Source organism: Rhinolophus sinicus, linkage group LG06, assembly GCF_036562045.2.
Source record: "Rhinolophus sinicus isolate RSC01 linkage group LG06, ASM3656204v1, whole genome shotgun sequence".
NCBI lineage: Eukaryota > Metazoa > Chordata > Mammalia > Chiroptera > Rhinolophidae > Rhinolophus > Rhinolophus sinicus.
In genome coordinates this window covers 8,811,320-8,834,024 of record NC_133756.1, presented here as the reverse complement: position 1 = coordinate 8,834,024, position 22,705 = coordinate 8,811,320, and the positions used below count along the sequence as shown (strand labels likewise).

At 50.2% G+C, this 22,705-nt stretch overlaps 2 protein-coding genes across 3 annotated transcripts; both read right to left on the bottom strand.

Annotated features, from left to right (window-relative positions):
* Positions 1-5,493: 5,493 nt before the first annotated feature.
* Positions 5,494-15,084, bottom strand: GJB4 (gap junction protein beta 4). The gene is made up of 2 exons (XM_074334356.1): positions 14,947-15,084; positions 5,494-13,789 (listed from the first exon to the last, which is right to left on the bottom strand). The coding sequence occupies exon 2, from the start codon at positions 13,488-13,490 to the stop codon at positions 12,687-12,689; it is 804 nt and encodes a 267-aa protein (XP_074190457.1). The 5' UTR covers positions 13,491-13,789; positions 14,947-15,084; the 3' UTR covers positions 5,494-12,686.
* A 1,087-nt stretch (positions 15,085-16,171) lies between these two features.
* On the bottom strand, positions 16,172-20,008 carry GJB5 (gap junction protein beta 5). 2 transcript variants are annotated; one of them, XM_019730153.2, is made up of 3 exons: positions 19,353-20,008; positions 17,568-17,640; positions 16,172-17,312 (listed from the first exon to the last, which is right to left on the bottom strand). In XM_019730153.2, the coding sequence occupies exon 3, from the start codon at positions 17,286-17,288 to the stop codon at positions 16,491-16,493; it is 798 nt and encodes a 265-aa protein (XP_019585712.2). In that variant the 5' UTR covers positions 17,289-17,312; positions 17,568-17,640; positions 19,353-20,008; the 3' UTR covers positions 16,172-16,490. The 2 variants fall into 2 exon arrangements, with proteins under 2 accessions (XP_019585712.2, XP_019585714.2); XM_019730155.2 differs by lacking the exon at positions 17,568-17,640.
* Positions 20,009-22,705: the final 2,697 nt, after the last annotated feature.

The window sequence follows — 22,705 nt, the reverse complement described above, 5'->3', positions numbered from 1 at the left end:
AAAACCCCCAAACCAGATGCTCAGTTAAATTTGAATTTCAGATAGTGCGCGGGACACACTTACGCTCAAAAAAATTATTTGTTGTTAATCTGGAATTCAGGTTTAATTGGGTGTTGTGCATGTTTTGCTGGCAACCTATTCCTTATGTTCCTCTCCAACCCTCTCGTCTCATGTTCTCTTTGAGTAAATGGCAGTTTACTCACCTACTTGTTCAGGCCCCAGACCTTAGAGTCATTGTTGACTCTATGTTTTCTCATATCCTGCACTCAACGTCAGTGAATCATTTTGGTGCTACTTTCAAAATATTTGCAGAATTTGGCCTTTCTCACCAGCTCCATTCATGTTATCCTGGTAACATTAAAGCCATGAATCATTTTTCCCCCTGCGTTATTGCCATAGCCTTGTAACTGGTTTCCCTGCTTTATCCCTTGCCCCCCCCACCCCCCGTTCATCTATCACTAACACCACCACCAAGGGGACCATGCCTCTTTTTGTTCCAAATGCTCCCCTGGCTTCCTGCTTACTTGGAGTGCCAGTCAAAGGTATCAGGATGGCTTGGAAGCTGGTCCTTAGCAGGCCTCATCCGAAAGCTCTGTGTGGCTTCGTTTGCCGCACCTCTCAGCTCTCCTGCCGTCCTGCCTCTTTGGCTTCCTTGCTATCCCGGGTGCTCACAGGGTCTTCCTCAGCTTTAGCACCCGTGGCCTTGCCCTTCCTTCTATCTGGTGCACTTGCCCCCTAGATCTCTGCCTGGCTTGCTCCCTCTCCTTCTCTGGCCTCCCATCTCTCATTGCAGTTCCCCTCTCAACACTCCCTCCTCCGCTTCCTGCTTTATTTTTCTCCTTAGCACATAATCATGTACCATATTTTATATTTTGCTTATTTTTCTTGTTAACTGTCTTCCCTGTCACTAGGATCTATGAGGACAGTAATTTTTGTCTGTTGTGTCCACTGGTGTATTCCCAGTGCCTAAAACAGTGCCTGGTACTTGGTAGACAAAAGTGTTTGCCAAATGAGTGAATGAAACCCATCAAACACGCTAAGCTCCTGGCCCAGGCCAGCACGCAGCAGCTGTTTCATCAGTTCCCTTCTAGCTGAGCATCCCATGCTTCTGTCCTCCAGGAGTCCCTCCCTGACCACCTGCCTTCCAGGAAGTCTTTACTGACTGAGCCCCATCTGTTTTCCCTCCTTCCTATCACCAGGCCCAAACCCCTGGTACTCAAGGGTTGGGTGAGCTGTCCGCCCGGCTGAGTCTCTCTGTCCTCACCCAGTCTTTGCTCTCTTATGGTTTACAGGAGGCTCCTTGCTTGGGCTGTCCTTCAAGCTGCAAGGGTGTGGGGTATCGGGGTGGCTGCGGAAGCCAGCTAGGAATGAAGAGTGTGTAATATCCCTGAAATCTGCCTGCCACCTGCGGTGTGGGAGTTTCCGGAGCCTTGACCCTGGGCTGAGGAGGTGATGGTCACTGAGCACCAGTGAGTAGAAACTAGACTGGGTTTGGGCTGCAGGGTGGTGGTTCCTAAGGTCGCTGTTCCTATAAATTGGAGAAGTCTTGACATAGACAGCTGAGTAGATGGTTTGCCATTAGCTGAGCTGAGAAGCACAAGAAGAGGAGCAGGTTGGAGAGGCAGAAGAAAAGATGGGATTATTGTGCTTGGAGTTCGCTAAATGATATGTGTGTCTGTAAATGCTATTCTAATCCAGACATTTGACAAGGCCATCAGGACCTTCTGACACGACCTGTAAAAACCCTCTGTGATTACGCAAGTGCAAATAGACAGTTTCGCCCCATCCCACACTCCATCCCTGAGCCTCACCTAATGCCCAACGCCAGGCTCTCCCAATGCCTAGCCTTCCCAGAACCTCGGGGGTGGGGTGTGGCTCAGGATTAATTGTTTTCACAACTCAAATGGTCTCTGCATCCAAATGCCCAGCTGGGGTGGTCTGAGTTCCCTGAGGGACACATGTGTGTGGATGTCTGTAGGCAGCTGGATGCATGGGGCTGGGTCTCAGGAAAGAGAAGAACAGTGGGAACGTGTGTGCGTTGCATGTGCAAATGCAAAGTAGTGCAGCCACTGTGGAAACATTTTGGCAGTTCCTCAAAAAGTTAAATGTAGAATTACCATATTACACAGCAAGTCCACACCTAGTATGTATCTGAAAGATCTGAAAACAAGGACTCAAACAAATACTGTACATGAATGTTCATAGCAGCACTATTCACAACAGCCAAGACAAATGCCCATTGAAGGAAGAATGGATAAATGAAACATGGTCTATCCATACAATAGATTATTATTCAGTCATAAAAGGGAATCAAGTTCTGATACATACTGCAATATGGATGAATCTTGAAAACATGATGCTAAGTGAAATAAATCAGACACAAAAGTACAGATATTGTATGATTTCACTTATATGAAATTAATCTAGAGTAGGTAAAGTCATAAGAACAGTAAATCATTACAGGTTACCAGGGGCTAGGTGGCAGCGTGGGGGTGGGGGGTGTTATTGTTTAATGGGTTTTTGTTAGGGGTGATGAGAAAGTTCTGGAAATAGTGGTGATGGTTGCACAACATTGTTAATGTGTTTAACACTGCTGAATTGTACACTTAAATATGGTTAAAAAGGTAATTTCATGTTACATATATTTTATCACCATAAAAAAATAAAAAGAGAGAGAGAAGAGGGATGGAAATATGAATTTGGGAATCAACAGTATCCAGATGGTAATGAAGGTCATTGGAGCAGACAAGCTCGCAGGGAGGGTGTAGAGACTGAGGAAGGTGGGCAGCCTAGGAAAGAGCCTAAGGCCCTCCCCCAATGAAGGTGTGGGGGAGGTCGCTGAAGGAGATTGACCGGGAGTGGTTGGCACAGAGGGAAAACTAGAAGAATGGTGTTTGTGAAGCTGGGGTGTGTTAGCGCTGTTGATTGCAAAGGACAGAGATCTAACTTGGATTAGTTTGGGCACAAAGGGGAATTGGCTGGTTTGTAGGAACATAGGAAGGGCAGGGGTACCTCAGGCTCCCAGAAATACCTGGCTAGAGTCATGTCTGGATGTGTTTAGGAACTCTCTCCTGCCTGCCCCACCTCTCCTCCTCTGACTGTCAGCTTCCTTCTCTGCAGGTACTAATGGGCTATTGCTCAGGGTCACCAGCAGCTCTGACCTCACACCTTCCCAAGTTTTGCTGCTACTTGCTTCCCTTAGAAACCATCAAATAACCTGGGGAAGCACCCTGAGTGGCCTCATCTGGAGCACCTATCCACCCTGAAGTTAAGGGGCCGGGAGGCGTGACTGGCAGTCTCCTTCAGCATCCCAGTTTACAGGGAGAGAAGTGCTGGGTGGACAGAACACATAAGGTATTGATGGCACAGGGAAGGAGCTCAAGAAGGAACGCTGTCTACGCTGTGAAATGGCTCATTGCACAAGACAAGCACTGGAAGCATCCACTGAGCTAGGAGACAAAGAAATCGTAGGTGTGCTTGGCAAAGGCAGGGCGGTTTGAGTGGCGTGGTGGGGCAGAGGCTGGGTCATAACTGGAGGGGTGAGTGGGCGGTGAGGAAGTCAACTTAGTAAGTACAGACCTCTGTTTTAGGAGGTACAGTTGTGAAAGCCAGAGAGAGAGATAAAGAGGGAACTGCTGGACACATGGGGTCAAGGAAGCGTTTTTTTTTTTTTTTTTTTTTTTTTTTATGGGAGAGATGTGAGCATGTTTAAACGCTGAAAGAGCCAGGAGAGAGTTAGAGGTTTAAAAGACAGGAGAGAGTAAGGAGGTGAGGAGAGAGTGCACCAAGAGAACAGGTAGGGAGATTAGATGATGGATAGGAATAGGCTCACCTCTTATATTGTGTAGGGGAAAGGAGGGAGGACCAGTGTGGACACTGCTTGGTCTGAGGTCTACTGGCCATTCACAGGAGAGCATCCTTCTCAGATAGCTTCTACTTTCTCTGAGAAGTGGCATGAAGACACGATGGAACTGGCTAGCAGGTTTGAGGAGAGTGGAGAAGGTTGAGAAGCCTACCACTATGAAACACAGCAGAGAGCAAAGCAGGAAAGAAGGAACATTGTCAAGTTGTGCTGGAGAACATGAGCCCTAGCACATCCCTTTATTTTTAGCCTCCATCCCTTTATTCATGGGAAAGCACAGTAGGATGGCTCTGGGCCTGGAGTTTTGCTAAGCAGGAGGGACAGAGGGACAATGGGGATACTGTCACGACAGCAATTCATTCCAATCATTATCTCAGCAAATATTTATCACCCTTTCACTGCATAGCAGGCATGGTACAGGGTCTGAAGATCCATTGACAAACCTGACAGATACTATTCTGACCCTTGTAGAGCTTGCAGTCTAGTAGGGCGGGCAGACATCCATTTAGAAGCTCCCATGTGAGATGGGGGTGGTGGGAGAGACTGTAGAGCCCAAGTTTAGGCTGGATACAGAGGGAAGCAAGTGGAGGGGGCTGGCAGATTGGGAGCCGGTTGCAGGGTCAGGTCTGGAGATGCCTATATAGGAGGGCAGCTGTTGATCGTTAAATAAACATGAACAGAAGTTGAGGGAGGAGCTCAGTGAGAGGGTGGGGGGAAGCTGTGGTTGGAGAGTGGGATGACCTGTCTCACAGTTGCTTCCTTCCCTCCCATGACAATAGCCTACCTCTTCTTTTCCTATTGAAGTCTGATTCTCTATTTATAGGGCTCTGCATCCTATTCGCTCTGCTCTCTGGGGTACCTTCACCACCTTTCTCCTCTACTGGATTTATCTCACCACCGCGATTTAAATATTCCCAATTCTCTCATTGTAAAAAAAATAAAATAAAAATTCTTGACTGCCTCCATTCCCTTGCAACTAACGCTCTTTCATTTTCTATTCTTCTTGCAGCTACCATTTTTCCAATCAGTTGTCCACACTTGCCATCTCCATTTGCTTGGCCCTCACTGTCCCCTTATTTCACCGGGAGCTGGTTCTCTACAATGATATTCCTGCCATGGGTACTAATGACGATCTTTGTTAATCTAATGAACAATTTTCAGTCCTTATCTGATTTGACCCAGGACAGTGTTGGGCCCTGATGATCATTTTCTTCTTGTCTACAGACTTCTCTTCTAGAAACTTCTAGAAGTTCTAGAAACTTCTCTAGAACACTTGTCTGTTGGCTTCTGTGACATCATCTTACTCCTCTGTGACATCACATTTCCTTGGCTTCTATGATATCAATTTACCCCACAGTCCTCTTTGCTGGCTTCCTCCCACTCTACTTGGTCTTTAAGCCTCCATCCTAGGGCATCTGCTCATCTCTCCCCTCACGATCTCTGTACAGTATCAGCCACTCTCAAGGCTTAAGTTACTACGTGCCATAGAGGCCCAGATATAAGATGACGCCCAACAAAAAACAACCCCCTGTATTTCCAATGTGGAGACCCTCCAAAATCACTTTGGGGGATTAATTTGAATACATAAACTTTTAGCACGGTTGAAATTATAATTTATTAACTTAGTTCGCCATACATTTAAAAAATCACATATTATATAAACAATGTAGTAAGACTTATTATTTTTTTCTCCCCTCATTTTATGAAGCAATTTTATTTAAGCTTTTAACATTTTTAACACCTGCATCAACATCATTAAAGTTTTGTTTGTTATCATTAACTTTTACAGAACACACCGACTTTATTTTTGCCCAAGTTATTTGTGACATAACACTTTTCCAGTCTGTGCATGATTCTGGGAACTTTATTCTTTGCCATTAGAGCTTGGTTGCATAATATTAGGTTGCATAAATTAAAAAGTCATCTGGTAGGTATGTATTTGTGATCTCCACAACATAACCACTTCCTTTATTGTTCTTCAAGGGATTTTTTTTAAAAAGGACTTGCTTCAAAAGTAATACTTGCAATTGTAAGGTCCATACCCCCCAGGAGTAAAGATTGAATCTGTGTTTAATGCTTTTGTCTCCACTTTTTTCTGATTCTGCCAAGAGACCTCCATGAATATCCAAAACTTCATTGATTAAGGTTATTTCAGGCAAATGAGTTTTCCCCAAAGAGTGTTTTGTTATTCAAAAGGCAGTAATTGAAAATATGAGCCATTATATAGGAGACTTTGTAAGTACTTGAATATAAGACAAATCCTTCCTACCTGAGGGGTAATTCTGAAGCAAAATCTTATATTCAGGCGTTTTGCTGACAATTCCCAAACCCTTATCTCCTGCCCAGTCTTTTATCCCCCTTCTATACAATAGTCTACTAGACATCTCCACCTGGGTGCCAATCATTCAGTCAGTTGACACATTTTTATTGAGTGTCTACTATGTGCCAAGTACCGTTCTAGGTGCTGGTAGATAAAGGGGGGAATATGACAAAGGCTGTGTTGTCAAGGAGCTCATCCTAGTGGGACGACACAGAAAATAAACATGTAGGGGCATCTGAGTTTCTGGTACCCCCTCTCATAAGAGAGCTGTACTTTTGCTTTAATAAAATCTTTGCTCCTCTTAAAAAAAAAGAAAATAAACATGTAACTAAATAAGAATATTTCATAAACTAGAATATTTCATAAGTATTTCATAAACAAGAATATTTCATAAATGCTATAAAGAAGATAAAATGGGGTTGCATGGTAAAGAGTGACTGTTTGGCGTATGCGCTTCATCAGGGGGGTCAGAATGGCCTCTTGGAGGAGAGAATGTTTGGAGATATGAATGCCAAAGAGACAGTCATGTGAAGCTCTGGGGAAGAGCATTGGCAGCGAAAGCCAGGGCAAAGTCCCTGAGATGGGAGAAGGCCAGTGCGGGTAGGGCATGCGGGAAGGAGAGAGCCCAGGGAGATGAGCTTGGAGAGGTAGCCAAGGTCTAACCATGTAGGGCCTTACAGGCCATGACAAAGTTTGGTTTACTTTCCGTTTTTATGGCCATGATGGAAAGCCACTTGGAGGGTTTTAAGCAAGGGAGTGACTTGACTGATCTCATTTACATGGTAGAAAGATCTCTCAGGCTGCCACGTGGAGGAAGAATTGCAGAGGAGCAAGAATGGAGGAAGGGAGCCAGCTGCTGCAGGTATCCAGGTATTCAATGCTGTCTCTTGGCCTGGGATGGAACCACTGGGAGGGGGTAGGAAGGTGAATGGACTTTGAACTGAGTTTGGAATTATATCCAATATGACTTGTTAATGGTGGATGTGATTATGAGGAAAGGGACGCCTAGGTTTTTGAATTGAGCAGCTGGGTGGATGGGGATGCCATCTTCCAAGGTGAGGAAGACTGGGAGGGAACATAAATCTGTTCTCTGTTAGGGGGATTAGGAGTTCTATTTTGGGTGACAAATAGGAATTTTGATACATGAGTCTAACACTCATGGGAGTGGTTGGGTCTGAATATATAAATGTGGGAATCATTCATTTGTAGATGGTTTTATAGATGGTACTATACAGGATTACAGAAGGGGAAATGTAGACAGAGGAGAAAAAAGGGTAGAGCACTGGGTCTTAAAGAATCCTACATTTAGAGATCAGCAAGAGGAAGAAGAGCATCGATGGAGATCAAGAAAGACCTATCAGTAATGTGGGAGGAAAGCCAGGAGAGAGTGCGGCCTGGAAGCCGAGGGAAGACGGTGTTTAAGGCGGAAGCTCTCGATGGCTAAATGTTGCTGAGAGAGCAAGACGAGGATGAAGAACTGACCATTTTGACTTGGCAACTTGTTGGCCATTGTTGACTTTGACTCGAACGGGTTAATACGATGAGGAAGTAGAGATGGCAAGTACAGAGATGTTTTAGGGGATTTTGTTTTTTATAAGAAGGGCAGTAGCTGGAGAAGGATGTGGTGTTAAGAGGGAGTTAAAAAAAGGGAAACATTAGAGCATATTTATAGAAAGGGGATTGTGAGGCAACAACTGTGGAATACAGTCCAGAGTAGGTGAGAGGTGATGGAGTCCAGTGTCCGTGTGGTGGAGAGTGTACCTGGAGCAGGGACACTTCATCCACGTTACAGGGGAGAAGGCAAAGTGGACAGGTACTCATGCCAGGAGGTTGGCAGATTTGGTTGGGAGGGAGATAAGTTAGTGCTTGCCTATTGCTTCTATTTCTCTGAAGCATATGCCTGGCTATTAGCTGAAAAGGAAGATTAGGAGAATGAGGGCTGGAGGTTTGGGGAAAGAGAAGGTATGAGATAGCCATCTTGGAGAGAGAATAGGGTTAAAGTGTTAGAAAAATATAGAATTTCTTAGAGGTGCTGAATGTCCACTTGAGCTTTCTGGTCAGAAGTTTCCATCGAAACCAGTCAGTCCAGTTGTATTCTCCAGGTGCTTTGGAACAGGTTCCACATGGAGAGCTGGGCTTTACCTGGAGTTAGAATCTAGCCTGGTGAGCAACTATAGAAGCACTGAAAGGCAGGTGAGTGGAGGATATCTACAGGTCAGGAATTACCTGGGAGCCCATGGAATCCAAGCTGGGAAAGAAGGGGAGGATGTGACAGGGGTGATGGACAGCGAAATAGTGGCAGGTCAATAGATGGGGCAGGATTGCTGGAGTGGGAACTAAAGTGAATGAGCTGGACAGGAGATGATGGAGTTCTCAGTCCAGACAAGATCTAGGGTGTGAGCATGCATGTGGGTGGGTTCAATGGGTAAAGAAAAAGATTGTTAGAAGCAAGGAAGTCAAGGAACTGAGAGGTCAAGTTTGGATGTGAAGTCATCACAAATGATAATAAGCATAATAATAGAGAGAAAGACAGTGAACCAAGGGCTGAGAATGGCCATGAATGAGAGATCCAGGACATCTTATTTGTATCTCAGACTCAACCCTGTCTGAAGCTGCAGTTACCCGTATCTCCCTCAAGCCTGCTCTTCCTAGGGTAAGTGTGCCACCACCCAGAGCAAGAAACTTGGGTGTGACTTTGATTCCTCTCTCTAACTGATCCCCACACCCAATCAAATCACCAAATCTTTTTGATTCTATCTTGGAAACATTTCTTAAATCCAGCTACTTCTTTCCATCTCCACTGCGCACACCAGAGTTTAGGCCATGGCTATTGCTCATTTGGACTATTAGTGTCAGGTTCCAAACAGTTAGCACTGCTCTCGCTCCTCTGCCTTGTAACTAGAGACAAATTAGATCATGTCACTTCTGTGCTAAGTCTCTCCAGTGACTTTTCATTGTCCTTAGGATAAAGTCCAAAATAATTAACAGGGCTTTATAAAGAAAGCACTGCATAACCCCGCCCCTGCCTACTTCAGTCTGACCCCTCACCGGGTTTGCTCTCACTTTCTAGGCCTTTCTTATGCTATCCTCTCGGCCTACAATCCCCTTTCCACTTTGCTTGGGAAAATCCTCCTTTCTCTAGGTGTCCCCTTCAGAAGTCTCAGGGAACCTTTTTCTGGATGCCTGGATGTTGGATCCAACATTCTTCTTACCCCAGCACGCTATGCTTCCCCAGCATGTCATGAGTTTAGCAGCTTTCCTCTTCATAGAATGTAAGCTCCATGAGATCAGGGACTGTCTGATGCTTCCCAGATGAATCCTAGCAGGGGGCTGATCACATAAATGTGAACAATAAATATTTATTAACTTGAAGCAAATGGAAGATTCTAGATGTGGAGCAGTTCTGGGTGAAGACAAAGTCTGGGGTGTGGTTCTGTGAGTGGATAGCTAAATGGAGTGGAGGAGGAGGTCATGAGAGATGAGGAGGGCATGGAATGAAAAGGACAGAGTGATACACAGGTGGTCCCGGTGGCCCTGGGCTGTGACAGAATACCAGAAGATCCTGAGTCATGTGCTTAAGTCTTTAATGAATGAAGAGAAGTAGGTGGCAGCAATGCAGGTGGGGCAGTGGAAGAGAAAGACGGCAGGGGCCTAAGCAAAGCAAAGACGTTTCAAGAAGGTGGAAGTGGAAAGGTCTGAAGGTGGTAATGAGGGCAATATGGGGGTCTTGAGAGTGTGGGCAGAACTGAGGATAAGGGATGACCGGGGGCCCTCAGGCTAGTCAGTGTTCGGTCTTCGTCTGGCTTAAGGACTGGAGACCTCTGGGTACAGCACCCATGAAAAGGACTGCCGTGGGAATAGTCAGGTCCTAGGATGCTCTCACCATATGTCGGCCCAGCCGCAGCCCCTGGAATGGGGAGTCTAGAACCTCAGAGGGAGCTGACTGTGGCTCGTCCACTGGCCTGCATGTAGGAGCTATCTCGGTCTGAGAAGTACGGAGTCATCTGATTCTGAACTGGTTGAAAGTGCCATCCTGTTCTCCGGGATTGGGTGGTCACAGCTCTGGTCTGGATTGGAGGTAGAGTTGCCCTTGATTCCTGGAGTTCAGTAGATGGTATTGGTGCCCTACCCACGTCCCCTTTACTGAGGGACACTCATTCTCCAGCTGCTGTGAATGGCTTATGGCTGCCCCTGGAGAATTGATCTGGACTGAGTGGGAGCCACCAACCCCCTCCTGCCAGCCCTCCTGTCCTGGAGGTGGCCTGAAACCAATGACTGATATGGGAGTTCCAGTGCCTGAGGACCTTGCCTCCAGCAGGGACAGCTCTAGGGCTGGTTTGTGATCCAAAGCCCCTCTCCCCACAGAGCTCAGGCTAACGCTGTTTCCCTGAGCCCACACCCTGCTCAGCTCTGCCCATTCCCTATCTTGCTTCTTGCTCCTTCCTTCAAATGCACACAAATTCCTGCTGCTGGTTGTTTCTAGGGATCCTGGCCTAACACGGGGTGACACTCTGATCTTGTCCCATAATCAGGGGTGGACATGGAGCCTCTTCATGGACCACGGGGGCCAGAGCCCCCACAGACTCAGCCCATCTGTGTGGGCTTAGAAGGCCCCTCCCCTCTCTAGGCCAAAGTTTCCTCACCTATAAATAAGACCTTTACTGCTAGACTTAGTAAAAACAATAACCACAAAACATACGAATAAACAAAAGGAAAACACTTTGTTGAATTCCCTGGGCTGAAGTGTGGGGGAGGATTCAGGTCAACAAGACAAGCAGCTCACAGCCCATTTACTCAGTTAACAAACATTGATTGAAGGCAACCAGGCCTGGATGACTCAGCATCTTGCCCTGCCCTGTCTTTGAAGGGCTCACAGACTGATGGGGAGAACCCACTGCCCCAATTCAGGGAGAATAACAAAGGCATGAGCTAGGCTGGCGCACGGAAAAGGTGGTTAAGGCTGTCCCTGGGATTCTAGGAAGGGTCTAGGAAGAGTCCCAGAGGAGGGAGGAAGGGCATTCCAGGCAAAAGGACCAGCATCTGTGAAGGCACGAGGCACGACCCAGCATGATGTGTCTGGTTGGGGAACCATGAGCCCTTTGGTATTATTGGTGGGTACAAGGAAGGAGGAAGCAGGGGGTGAGGTTGGGGAGGTCAACGGGGACCAGGTTTAGGGCAGTGTGGGCTGTGATGGTGGAAGAAGTTTTAATGCAGAAGGAACAATATCGTCAGATTCATATACATAAAAAACTCCACTTTGTCCCCTTAGTGGAGGGCAGGTGGGAGGGGCCCAGTGAGAGGTTAAGACTGTGGGGTGGGAGAGGAAGGGCAGACTCAGGAGGCATGTAAGGGGCTGGAATTAGTGGGATTTGGTGCTGTATTGGGATGTGGGGTATGAGGGGCTGGGAAAGGGGGAGGGGATGAGGATGTCGGGCCAGCTCCTGGCTTGTACAACTGGCTGAATGGCAGTGCCATTCGTCAGGTGGGGCGTGATCTGTGAGGAAGGCAGGTTTGGGAGTTGCTGAGTGGGAGATGCCTGGGACCTCCTGGAGGGTTGTCCTGTGGGCAGTTGGTGGGGGCTCTGGGACTCAGGCAGGTCCAGGCTGGAGGTGGGGTTTTGGGAGTTGCCAAGGTCTGAGTGGTAGGGTGGGAGTGGGGGAAGATGAGGAAATGTGTATCTGGTAAAGGAAAGGGAAATTCCTCAGATTGGAAGATCCATGAGGGCTCAGATGCTCTCAGTGGATCCCTGGCCTGTGGGGATATAGCACCTAGACAGCCTGGAAGACTCTCATCCTGGACTTGCTCTCAGTACCGCCCCACCCCCCACTGTGCCTTCCCCTCCCATCCTCAGAGGAGACTCACCCACCCGAGACCTATGCTGGGCAGGGCTAGGGAGGCCTGAATGGGGGAGGCAGAGGCCTCCTGGGCCACACATTCATCTGAGGGCCACTTGCTGAGAACCGACTTATCCTGAGCACAGGGTCTCCTGGGGTCCCTCTCCTGCCTTGGCCAGCTGGTCGCAGAGTCCAGAGACCCTTGGAGCAGCCTCTGCCTTTGAGTATTCTCTGCCACATCCTAGGGAAACACTCTGGCACACTCCGTGTGTGTGGTGTACATGATGAGTGAACCTGGATCTGAGGTGCTGGGGCTCAGATGCCCACTGAGTGGTCCTGGCCTCCTCTCTGAGGTCCATCATGAACCCCCTGCTTTCCTACTCATCACTCCCTCTTGGTCTGCAAGGTACTGAGAAAATCATATTTATTAAGGGTTTTGACCTTAATATTATACAACATATTACCATATATAAAATCCCCACCAGCCATTAACCTCTCTCCTGGGCTCAGGACCCTGAGATAGAACTGCCCCCAGTACTGACCCCTGGGTGGGCTTTGTGAGCCCCACAAGCACCTTCCTCACATACCCTGCTGCAGAAAAGAGGCCACTGCCCTGCCATTGCCTTAGGGAGGTGGGGGACCTGGTAGTCCCAGCTGCCAACGTCACAGGTTATGGATACCCACCTGTATCCACCTCAGTTGAGCCCGCCTTCATGAGGTCCGAGTTCCCATTTGGGGGGTGCTCTCCCTTGGAGAGGACATAGGGTGGGCACGTATCAGGCAGGTGACTCTGGCGCCGAGACTGCCGGCGCCTGCGGCCGAAGGTCTCCAGGCACCTCTTGCCCACCAGGTAGGTGACCTCGGTGAGGTTGAGCAGGATGCATATCACAGCTATGACCACCATGAAGTAGATGAAGACCGTCTTCTCTGTGGGTCGGGAGATGTAGCAGTCCACAGTGTGGGGGCAAGGCGACTCGGAGCAGGCCACCACGCGGGGCATGTCGTAGTGCCCATGGTAGAGGCGGTGGAAGATGTAGAGGAAGCCCGAGTCCACGGCGGCCTTGAAGACGAGACTCAGCAAGTACGTCCACCAGAGTCCGCCCCGCTTCTTGCTAGGGTTGTCATACAGGGACTGGGCGTTGGGCCCGTGCTTTCGACGGTGCCTCCGCTCGCGCTCTTCCCGGTAGGCCACGTGCATGACCACGAGCAGCGAGGGGCACGTGACCAGGATGAGCTGCAGGGCCCAGAGGCGCACGTGGGACACGGGGAAGAACTCGTCATAGCACACATTGGTGCAGCCCGGCTGCATGGTGTTGCAGACGAAGTCCTTCTGCTCGTCGTCCCACACGTCCTCCGCGGCCACCACGTACACCAGCACGCGGAAGATGAACACCACCGACAGCCAGATGCGGCCCACTGCCGTGGAGTACTTGTTGACTCCGCTGAGAACGCCCTGAAGGAACGACCAGTTCATGCTGATGCTTCCTCACGTGGGCAGTCTACACCCGTGTGCACCCACTCAGGCCTGGCCAAGCCTGGGGATGGGTGTCCTTTATTAAAGGTGCGATTGGCAATGCCGTGTCAAAACCACTGCGTCATCATCATGTCCTCACTCGAAATGACTTGGTGGGGTAGGGATTGCCATTATCCCCATTTCACAGGGGGGTAAGCTAAGGCCTAGAGGGGCACCTGCCCAAGGCTCCACAGCTTGGAAGTAGCAGAGCTGGTCTTGAACTTCTGTCTTCCAGTTGCAAAATCTGGGACTATTTTATTCTATAAAGTAATAGACACATGTGAAAGATAAGGGTCCTGCATGAGCGTGCCTGACAACCTCTTTGACCTCAAGCTTCAGCCCTGCGGGTCACCCGACTTCTAAAGAGAGAGCAAGAAGGTGTGGGTTGGATGGTCCTCTCTCCCATTAGCTGCCAGGGCTGGACCAGGGTAGGAGGGGAGGGGCCTGTATCTTTATCCTCCAGTTTCCTCCAACTTTTACTGAGCGCCAACATGAGTCCGGCACTGAGCTGGGTGCTTTCCTATCAGCCTCTTGGGCAGACTCCCGAGTGATATCCATCCTCATTCCTCTTTTCTGGCTCCTGGACATCCCTGCCCTGACTTTCCCTCCCAAACTTTGGAACCATGTGGCTTGGCATCATCCTACCACCCTCCCTACCCCACCATGGGTGTGGGGCCCAGGACTGACTGTCCTGATCACAGTTGTTTCCTCTGGAATTCCAACCATTCCAGCTTTAGGGAGGGTCGAGGGAAGGGATAGAGGCAGGATTCTGGCATTGTCCTTCCCCCACCATTCACCTTTTCTTTCAGGGACATCCTTGTTTCATTTGCTCAGCGGCTGTTTGCTAGTCAAATCTCCCATTATTTCTATTCAGACCCCTGTCCTGTGTGCTCCATCCGCCACACCCACTTATCTGGAGTGCCATCATGTTCCGTCTCTGACCCTGCCCCTCCTCTGTCCCTGACTCGGATCTCAGCATCTTCAGACCTCATGCTCCTGGGACATTTTCTGAGCACCTTCCTCCTTCTTTCATGCATCACCAATATTTGAATGGTTTGTAGACTTGTCTTCTGTGCCCGACTGCCAGCTACTGGATGGCAGCCTCTGTATCTTATCGTCTGTTTCCTTGGGACTTGGCATTGGACCTGGCCCAGTGAACACACACTATGTTTGCTAAGCCAAATTGATACTCCACTTCTTTCTGATCCCTCCTCATCTCTTCGCTGGTCCTCTGTCCTCCCTTTGGTCTGGCAGGACATTCCTTCCCCTCCTTGGGGCTTCCCTGGAGTTGCTCCAGGGGTCCTCAGTTCCCTCTGCTTCTTCCTGAAGCCTGGCCCACAGCCTGAGGTTCCCTGGGATCCTCAGCTCTGCCAGTTCCTGCTTCCCAGCCCAGCTTCTTGCCCAGTTTGGTCCTCACCTTTCTTGGGTCCAGCAGGTGCTCTCTGGTCCTTGGGCTTGTCTGTCTGCCGGAGGGCCTCCCAAAGGCAGCTTTTGTTCCTTACTCGCCTGCTGGGTGGGGCTTTCTGAGCCAATGAGGTAAACCAGTGAGCAGGTGGGCAGGCGGGCGGGCGGACTTCCCCGGGCACCTATGCCGAGCAAACACCTGCGGCTCTTCTCTCCTGGCCCACGCCTTCTCTCCAGCCTGGCTGGGCATGGCTGGGTCTGGCTCCCTGGACTGGCAGGTATGTAGGTGAAACTGCAGTGAGGGGGGCAGGCGCCTGATATCCTCATTCCCCAGGTCCAGGTCAGCAACAATGGCATTGACCCCTGTCTCCCTGTCTCCAGGCCTCTCTCCTATCCTTTTCTCTGGAAGACTGATTCTGATGTCCTCAGCAGCTGACAACTATGGAAAGGGGAAACCTTGGTTCAGCCCAGGATCACATCCCACCCTCATGGGGACATTTCTGAGGACTAGAGCTTGGGCTGCTGGTGAGCTGTGTAGGAGATGGGAGAGGCTGACTGTGGTTCTTCTAGACAAGGGTATCCCACTACCCTAGTGGAGACAAAGAATGTAGGTTGGGAGCATGAAATGCCCCAGTTGGCACAGGGCCAGGCCTGCAGAGAAGTCGGTGTGTGACTCAGTGGGGGCTGCAGAGGGACCTGGGGATAGTGAAGGTTAATGTGCAGCCAGGGTGGGGCTCCTCTGCCTCATTTCCCACAGCATTTATTGAGTACTTCCTAATACCAATGATTAACGTTTATGTGGCCTTTTACAGCTGGCTAACCCCATCCACAGCCAGGAGCTCGTCCAGTCCTGTCAACAACCCCACAGGCTCAGTACTATTAACCCATTTTGGAGAAGAGCTGAAACCACTTTCCCAGAATCCCAGTGGAACTTGGGTTGAAATGCAAGTGTTCTGACGTAAAGTCCATGGACTTTCCACTGCCACAAGTAGCTCCCCACATACTAAGCTCCATTCTCTTTGCAGACCACCCTTAGGCCTAAAATTGCAACTGAGGATGAAGGTTAGAGTTGAACATGAGCAGGCAGCATGACCCCCAGGAGTGCTGGGGACCCTTTCTAGGGGAGAGAATGGCCCCTCACCTGACGGGACCAAGTAACCCTCTGCAGGGGCAGAGAGGTTGACCCTGTGACCTGATAAGGGTCAGGGGTCACAAAAGCTGAAGGACCAAAGGGCACCTTGAATCAGTGGAGGAGTTGACTTTTATTAAGCCCTGACCGTGAGTTCCACACATTGAAGGCACTTGCATATCCGTTCTCCAATTGAACACCTCCTCACAGCAACAACCCTATTAAGTGGGCCTTATCATCTTCATTTTACACAAAAGGAAACTGAGGCGCCCAGGCCATATAGCTGGGGCAGGTGGCTAGGGCTGAGGAACATGGATTTATTCCTGGGCTTTCTGACCCGCAGCTTCCCACCCCTAAGGCTGCACCCCTGAGAGATGCCGGGTACTTCCAACCCAGGCCTCCCCCATCAGCCCAGTGCAGGCAGCCCCTCACAGGCTGGTTTTCTTCATGTGGTTTTGAAGGCAGTCTGGTAAGAGAGGAGGGTGAATGTCTGAGCCCAGAAAGATCAGGTCGCCTGAGAGGAGGTCGTTCTGTTTGTAGGCAGAGGTGCTGGTGGCCCGGGCTTTCCTCGCTGCCAGGCACTCACGGCACCTCTTGCTCACTAGGTAAGCCAGCTCCACGAGGTTGAGCAGGATGCAAATGGCAGCCGTGATCACCATGAAGAGAGTGAAGATATTCTTCTCCGAGGGCTTGGAGATGTAGCAGTCCACGGTATTGGGACACGGAGCTGCGTGGCACTTGACCACAGGAGGGAGGGTGTATTTGGGGTAGAGTGAGTGGAATACATAGAGGAAGATGGCATCCACACCGGCCTTGAACACCAGGCTGCAGACATATGTCCACCAGAGCCCACCCCGCTTCTTGCCTGGGTTCAGGTAGAGGTGCCTGCCATTCTCCCCCACCAACTCTCTGTGCTTCTTCTCCCGTGCCTCCCGGTAGGCCACGTGCATGACCACGAGCAGCGAGGGGCACGTGACCAGGATGAGCTGCAGGGCCCAGAGGCGTATGTGGGACACGGGGAAGAACTCATCGAAGCAGACGTTGGAGCAGCCCGGCTGCTCGGTGTTGCAATCAAAATCTTTGTGGTCGTCACTCCACACGCGCTCAGCCGTCACCACGTACACCAGCACACGGAAGATGAAGACCAGAGACAGCCAGATGCGCCCAAAGGCTGTGGAGTACTTGTTGACCCCACTCAGGAGCACTTCGAAGATCCCCCAGTTCATGGTGGGCCCAGGTGTCGACTGTTACTGCAGGGGAATGGTAATCATAATTAACAGAATTAACAGTTAATACACATTAACAGAATACTCACTCGGAGCACTTTCCAGAAACATGGCATCATATCTAATCCTCCCAGCCACAGAGAAGCTAGGTTCTATTATTGTCCCTATTTTATAGTCGGAGGAAACTGAGGTTTGGAGGGGTTATCCAAGGTCACGCAACTGTTAGGTGCAGAGCTGGGATTTGAGCACAAGTAATTAAGTCCAGAACCCAACTCTTACCCATAAAAGTGAGTGAGGTGGGTCCAGAGAGCCACTCCTTCCTCCCAGGGCCTGCCGCTCTGGTCTTGCAGTCCTGCAGAGTGAAAGCTTAAGTAGGTGGGACATTTGGCTTTCTCCCTCGGTTCCAGCCTGGCCCCCTCCTCAGGGGATTGGGCCTTGGGAAGACTTTTCCTTTCTGTGCACTGCTTTCTCCCCTTAGAAAGACCCTTCCAAGGCGAACCCACTCTTTGCCTTTTACTTGGCTTGGAGGATGGGGTTGGAGACAAGTCTGGAAAGTGGTCTAACACTCCGTAAATATCCAGGCCGTGTCTGGGTCCTGCTAAGGTATGACTCACTTGAAGCAAGGCTAATGGCGATCCAGCTGAAAGAGAACGTAGGGGGCAAATGGTTCTCTTTATATAATAGGCTTCCTAGAGTAGCCGGATATTGCAGTGTTTCCCAAACTGGTGTTCCATGGAACCCTGTCCATAGTCTGACTGTCGGAGTCATGAGAGAAAAGGCATCTGTGTTCAAGAAACGTAGGCAAACATTGCGTTTGACAAAGTGAAAAAGGCCCCTTTACTTGATCATGCTAATCAATTCACACTGTGATCTCCAAGGGGAGGACAGAATATGTAGCAGTGCCCGAGCTCCTTGGACCACAGAACCCTTTCTCATCATCTTGTGTCATCCTTGTCAAGACACCAAAACGGGAAACGCTCTCCTCACTTCCGCTGGTGAGTTTGATGTCCCTGACCACAGGAATGAACTTTACCTCCATTTAAGGAATGTGACTGCCGTGATTCCTCTGGCTGGTTCTCAGGACCACGTAGTGGTCCCGCTCTACTGGGCCCCCCAGGACTTCAGGGAGCCTGTCCGCACAGCCTGTTGCACTAAGGGGTTCCTGATGCCCTTCTGCGTGTTCGTCTACGCTGAAGGTCACCATGCTGTCCTGCTCCCCTGCAGGACCTGCAGCAGTTGAGCAGAGTAGTGATAAGAGCCAATATTTATTAGGTGTTTATGCAGTGCCAGGCACTGTTCTGAGCATTTTGCATGAATCAATGCAGCAACTGTATGAAAAGGTATGGTATTTTTTTATTCCCAATTTACAGATGAGGAAAGTGGAGCACAGAGAGGTTAATTAATTTGCTCACAGTTATACAGCTGGTAAACAGCAAAGCTGGGATCGAACTCAGGGAGGCTGGCTCCAGAGCCCACACTCTGGGCCTGGACCCTTTTCCTTATGTCACCGGAAGCTGCCTGAACGTCTGGTCTGTGCCCACTCTCTCCTCCATCAAGTGGATCCCAGCTAAAGGGGGGTAGGGGTGTCTCTGCTCCCTACTCTGCCTCTCCATTGTTTTGTCTACACCACTTATCACTTGGATGTGGGGCTCCTGCTCTGAGTCATCAGCTAGTCTTTGCTCAGTCCTGCCTAAGGTGGGTGGAACTCCTGGCAGCTTCTCGAAATAACTAAGGAGGCTCCAGCCTTAGTCTCCAGGGGCCTTGGCCCAGCCTGCTGGGGTTGGGCAGGGTGGGGTTGTACAGGCCCAGGCAGAGCTGCTCCGCCTGCTCAGCTCTCGGTTCCCCTGTGAACCTCTTTCCACTCAGTCCCTGCCTCCTGCCTCTGTTCAGCTGGGAAGAGCAGATAGAGCCCGGAGCGAGGAGCAGGGAGCCCTTCATTCTTCTACCACCAGGACCCAGGGTGGTGGATGTGTCCAGGTCACCTCCCTCGACTCTCCACCAGAGAAGTTTCCCTCTGCCAAGTGTGCTGAGAGGCAGAGGACATTTAGACACAGACGACCTTACCTGAGTGGCTACTCCTCAGGGCTCTCTGGGTACTGGCTCCTGGCAGCTGGCAGTCGACTCAGCAGGCAGCTGGAACTCATGTCAGGAGAGAAGGTGTTTGGAGAAGCCCATTCCTGGGACAGAGCCTGCCAGTCAGAAGACAGCCTGGGTGTGTCGCTGGCCTAGAAGGAGGAGGAGCTGCACCTAGCACTGCCATTGGCTGGGTCCCAGCCTCCCCAGGCTGCCTCTGATGAGACCCAGAAAACTTAGTGGTCACTCCTTCCAGGGTGCTGAGCCCACAGTCCTAGCATCCTCTCAGGGGAGACCCACAGGTCCACACTGACCCTTGGCTTGTCCTCCCATCCCTGGCTTTGTGTGGGAGGAACCTGGAAATCTCCCAAATTCTGGAAATTCCCCACTGCTAGTTTGGGGGATTCTGCTCTCCAGACTCTTCTCTCTCTGGTTGCTCGTCAGTAGCCTCCATTCTCACAGCTTCAGTTACCTTTGGAAATGCTTTGACTCCCAAAGTCTGTCTCCAGCATGAATGCTCTTGCTCCATCAATTGCCCCCACCTGGATGCCCTTCTCTCGCCTTTCTCCCCACCTGGTCTGCTCCTCCTAGAAGGCTTCCCTGACTGTGCTGCTCCAGGTGGCCTAGGCCCCACTCTGGGCTTCCATGGCCCTGAGCCTCCACGTCATCCTCAGACTGTATTGGAATAGCTGATCTGAACTGAATTTTTCCAGTCCACGTTTTAGGGGTTTGTTGTGAGCAGACCAGAAAGCAGACCAGCCCCTGACCCCCAGCAACTCACCAGCTTGGCCTTAATTACCAGCTGCACAGCCTCTCACGACTGCAGAGAGGTTACAGAACAGCCTCCGCATTCCCTGCCATCCTGTTACTGCCAGAATCTAGTTCAGTCTTTGCACCCCAGCACTGAATACACGAGGGTTGCACAGAGAGCCACCCTCTGTCCTGCATACACAGCCTCACTCTGCCCCAAAACACACACACCAAGCCCCTCCCCAAACCCTGCATGGATGACTGCCCTTCCCCCAGGGGGCTGCAGCCGATTTCCAACACCACACACATTGGCCTTTCCACTAACCCTTGTCTTCAATTCAGGAATCATCTCTGAGATGCTGCTGTGTGCCAGGTGCTGTGCTTGGCGCTGGGCTACCCAGATAAAAAGAGGACCAGATGAGGCTGGGCAGGGTCTCCCAGCCGGGGACAGGCACACAGAGGAGGGGCCCAGGGACACACTGAGGTAAGAAGGGTGAGCTCCAGCTGGAAGAGGCTGGACTGCACAAGTCCTGTCCAGAGAAGGTGCCTCCCCATTTGATGGTGGTGGGGTGAGGAGGGACATTTCAGGGAACGGCTTTAATGCAGGGGACCTCTGCATTTGGGCCCCACGCCCGTGAACCTGGCCCCACACCCCTGCATCTGGAGCCTCAGCCACACCTCTGCTGCTTTTAGTTCTAGGCAGTCTCCCAGTTTCTCTGCTGTACCATGAGACAGGTCATGCCCGTGAGGGATGTCCTGAGAAGACACTGAGGGAGAGCAGTGCAGTGAGGGAGCACAGGCTGCGGAGCCTGAATCCCAGCTCTACCTCTTCCTCACCTTCCATGCTCAGTTTCTTATCTGGACAGTGGGCCAATCACATCACCTACCTCACTGGATTGCTGTGGCGGTCGCCCAGCCAACAGAGGTACAGTACTAGAATGGTGCCCGGCACAAAGGAAGCCCTTCCTGTTACTACCTCTGACATATGTGAGCTGCCCGAGTGTGCCTGGCACTTGGTGGGTACTCACAAAAACACACTTCCTCCCCCTTCCCTTATTCCTATGCCTTTTCTCTCTGAGATGTAGGGAAGGCAGAGAAGGGAGGGGGAGAGACTGACATACTCAGCAGAGAAAAGTCTCATGTGGATGGATGTTGTCTTTGGGTTAAAAAGGCAAAACCTGGGCCAGGCAGTGACTGTTGGAGAGGTGGGGAGGGCAGGCAGGGAGCACCCCGGGAGGGTTTCACATTAGTGCATAGACACAGCCTGTTGGCCTAATTAACTCTAAGATTCCCTTTATCAGCAGGTCACATGGGGCCAGAATTCAATGGATGGTGTGTCCAAGAGCCACAAATATCGCAGGTCCACAGAAAGCACAACACAGCCCCTTATGTACATACTTACACACAGGCCACACTTATAGGCACACATGGGGCAGTGATTTGTTTGGTTCACTGCTGTACCCCTGGTGCTTAGAATGGTGCCGGGTGCCAAGTTAGGCCTCCATTTATGTTCACTGAATGAAGGATGTATGAAATGCACACACCCTGCGAAGAGAGTCACATACATCTATCCCTCTTCCACATTTCCCCTCCAAAACTATTGCGAAGTACAGGAGAAAGGAGACACACAAATGGGTCAGGTACAACATTGTAAGAAGTGCTATGAGGCATGTAACAGAGAAGGGAGTGCCAAGTCTCCACAGGGAGACCCAGATAAGGTGACATTGAAACTGGGTGTTGAAGGATGTGTAGGAGTTCACCAAGAGGAGATGAAGCAGAGAGGCCTTTGAGGCAGAGGGCACAGAGTGTGCAGAGGACCTCTGTGGAACATGATTAGAGAACTTTAGAGAGTTAGCTGGTGTTGGGGGCCGAGGGGGCACCAAAGGGCAAAGTGCCTGGAAGGTCAGCAAAGACCTTTGGACGATGAAAGACTTGGAACAATGTGCTAAGGAGTTTGGATGTATCTGTTTGTGGGGGTTGGGGGAGTGGGGGGTTGGGGAGGTGAGGGGTCTGGGGGGGATGAAGGAAGCTACATGGTCAGATTGGTACAGTTGATTCTCATTATTCATGGTAGTTAAGTTGCGTAAAGTCACAACAAACACTGAATTAGCAAATACTGAAACTATGCCAGTGGGGGAAATACAGGGTTATGTTCTTATGAGCCTCTGGTTGCAACATTTTCATCACCGGAACAATACATAACCTTGTTTTATGTGTGTTTCTGTTCAAAGACACCTTATTTAATATATACTGTTGAATCGTTGACATTGAACTCACGGCCAACATTCCTATAGCTCATGCCTGAACGAAGCTCGTCGAACACACGTACTTTCTCCCTAAGGCACATCAGAGCCTTCCTGCACTTAGGAGCACTAGACAGACTGTAGCACTATGCTTGGGGGCCGGTTTAAACAGCAACATCACTTTCTGAAAGCACAAGAGTGTGAAAAAGTGGCAATAAATTAACCGGAAGTAGAACGCTGATTTACAGTATGAACACTGCAACAAGAAGGCAGAGTGTCGCCGTTTTTCAGCCTCAGCTGGAAACGTGCACATTGGGTGACTCAAAATTTTCACTGCTTTGTGCATGTCCG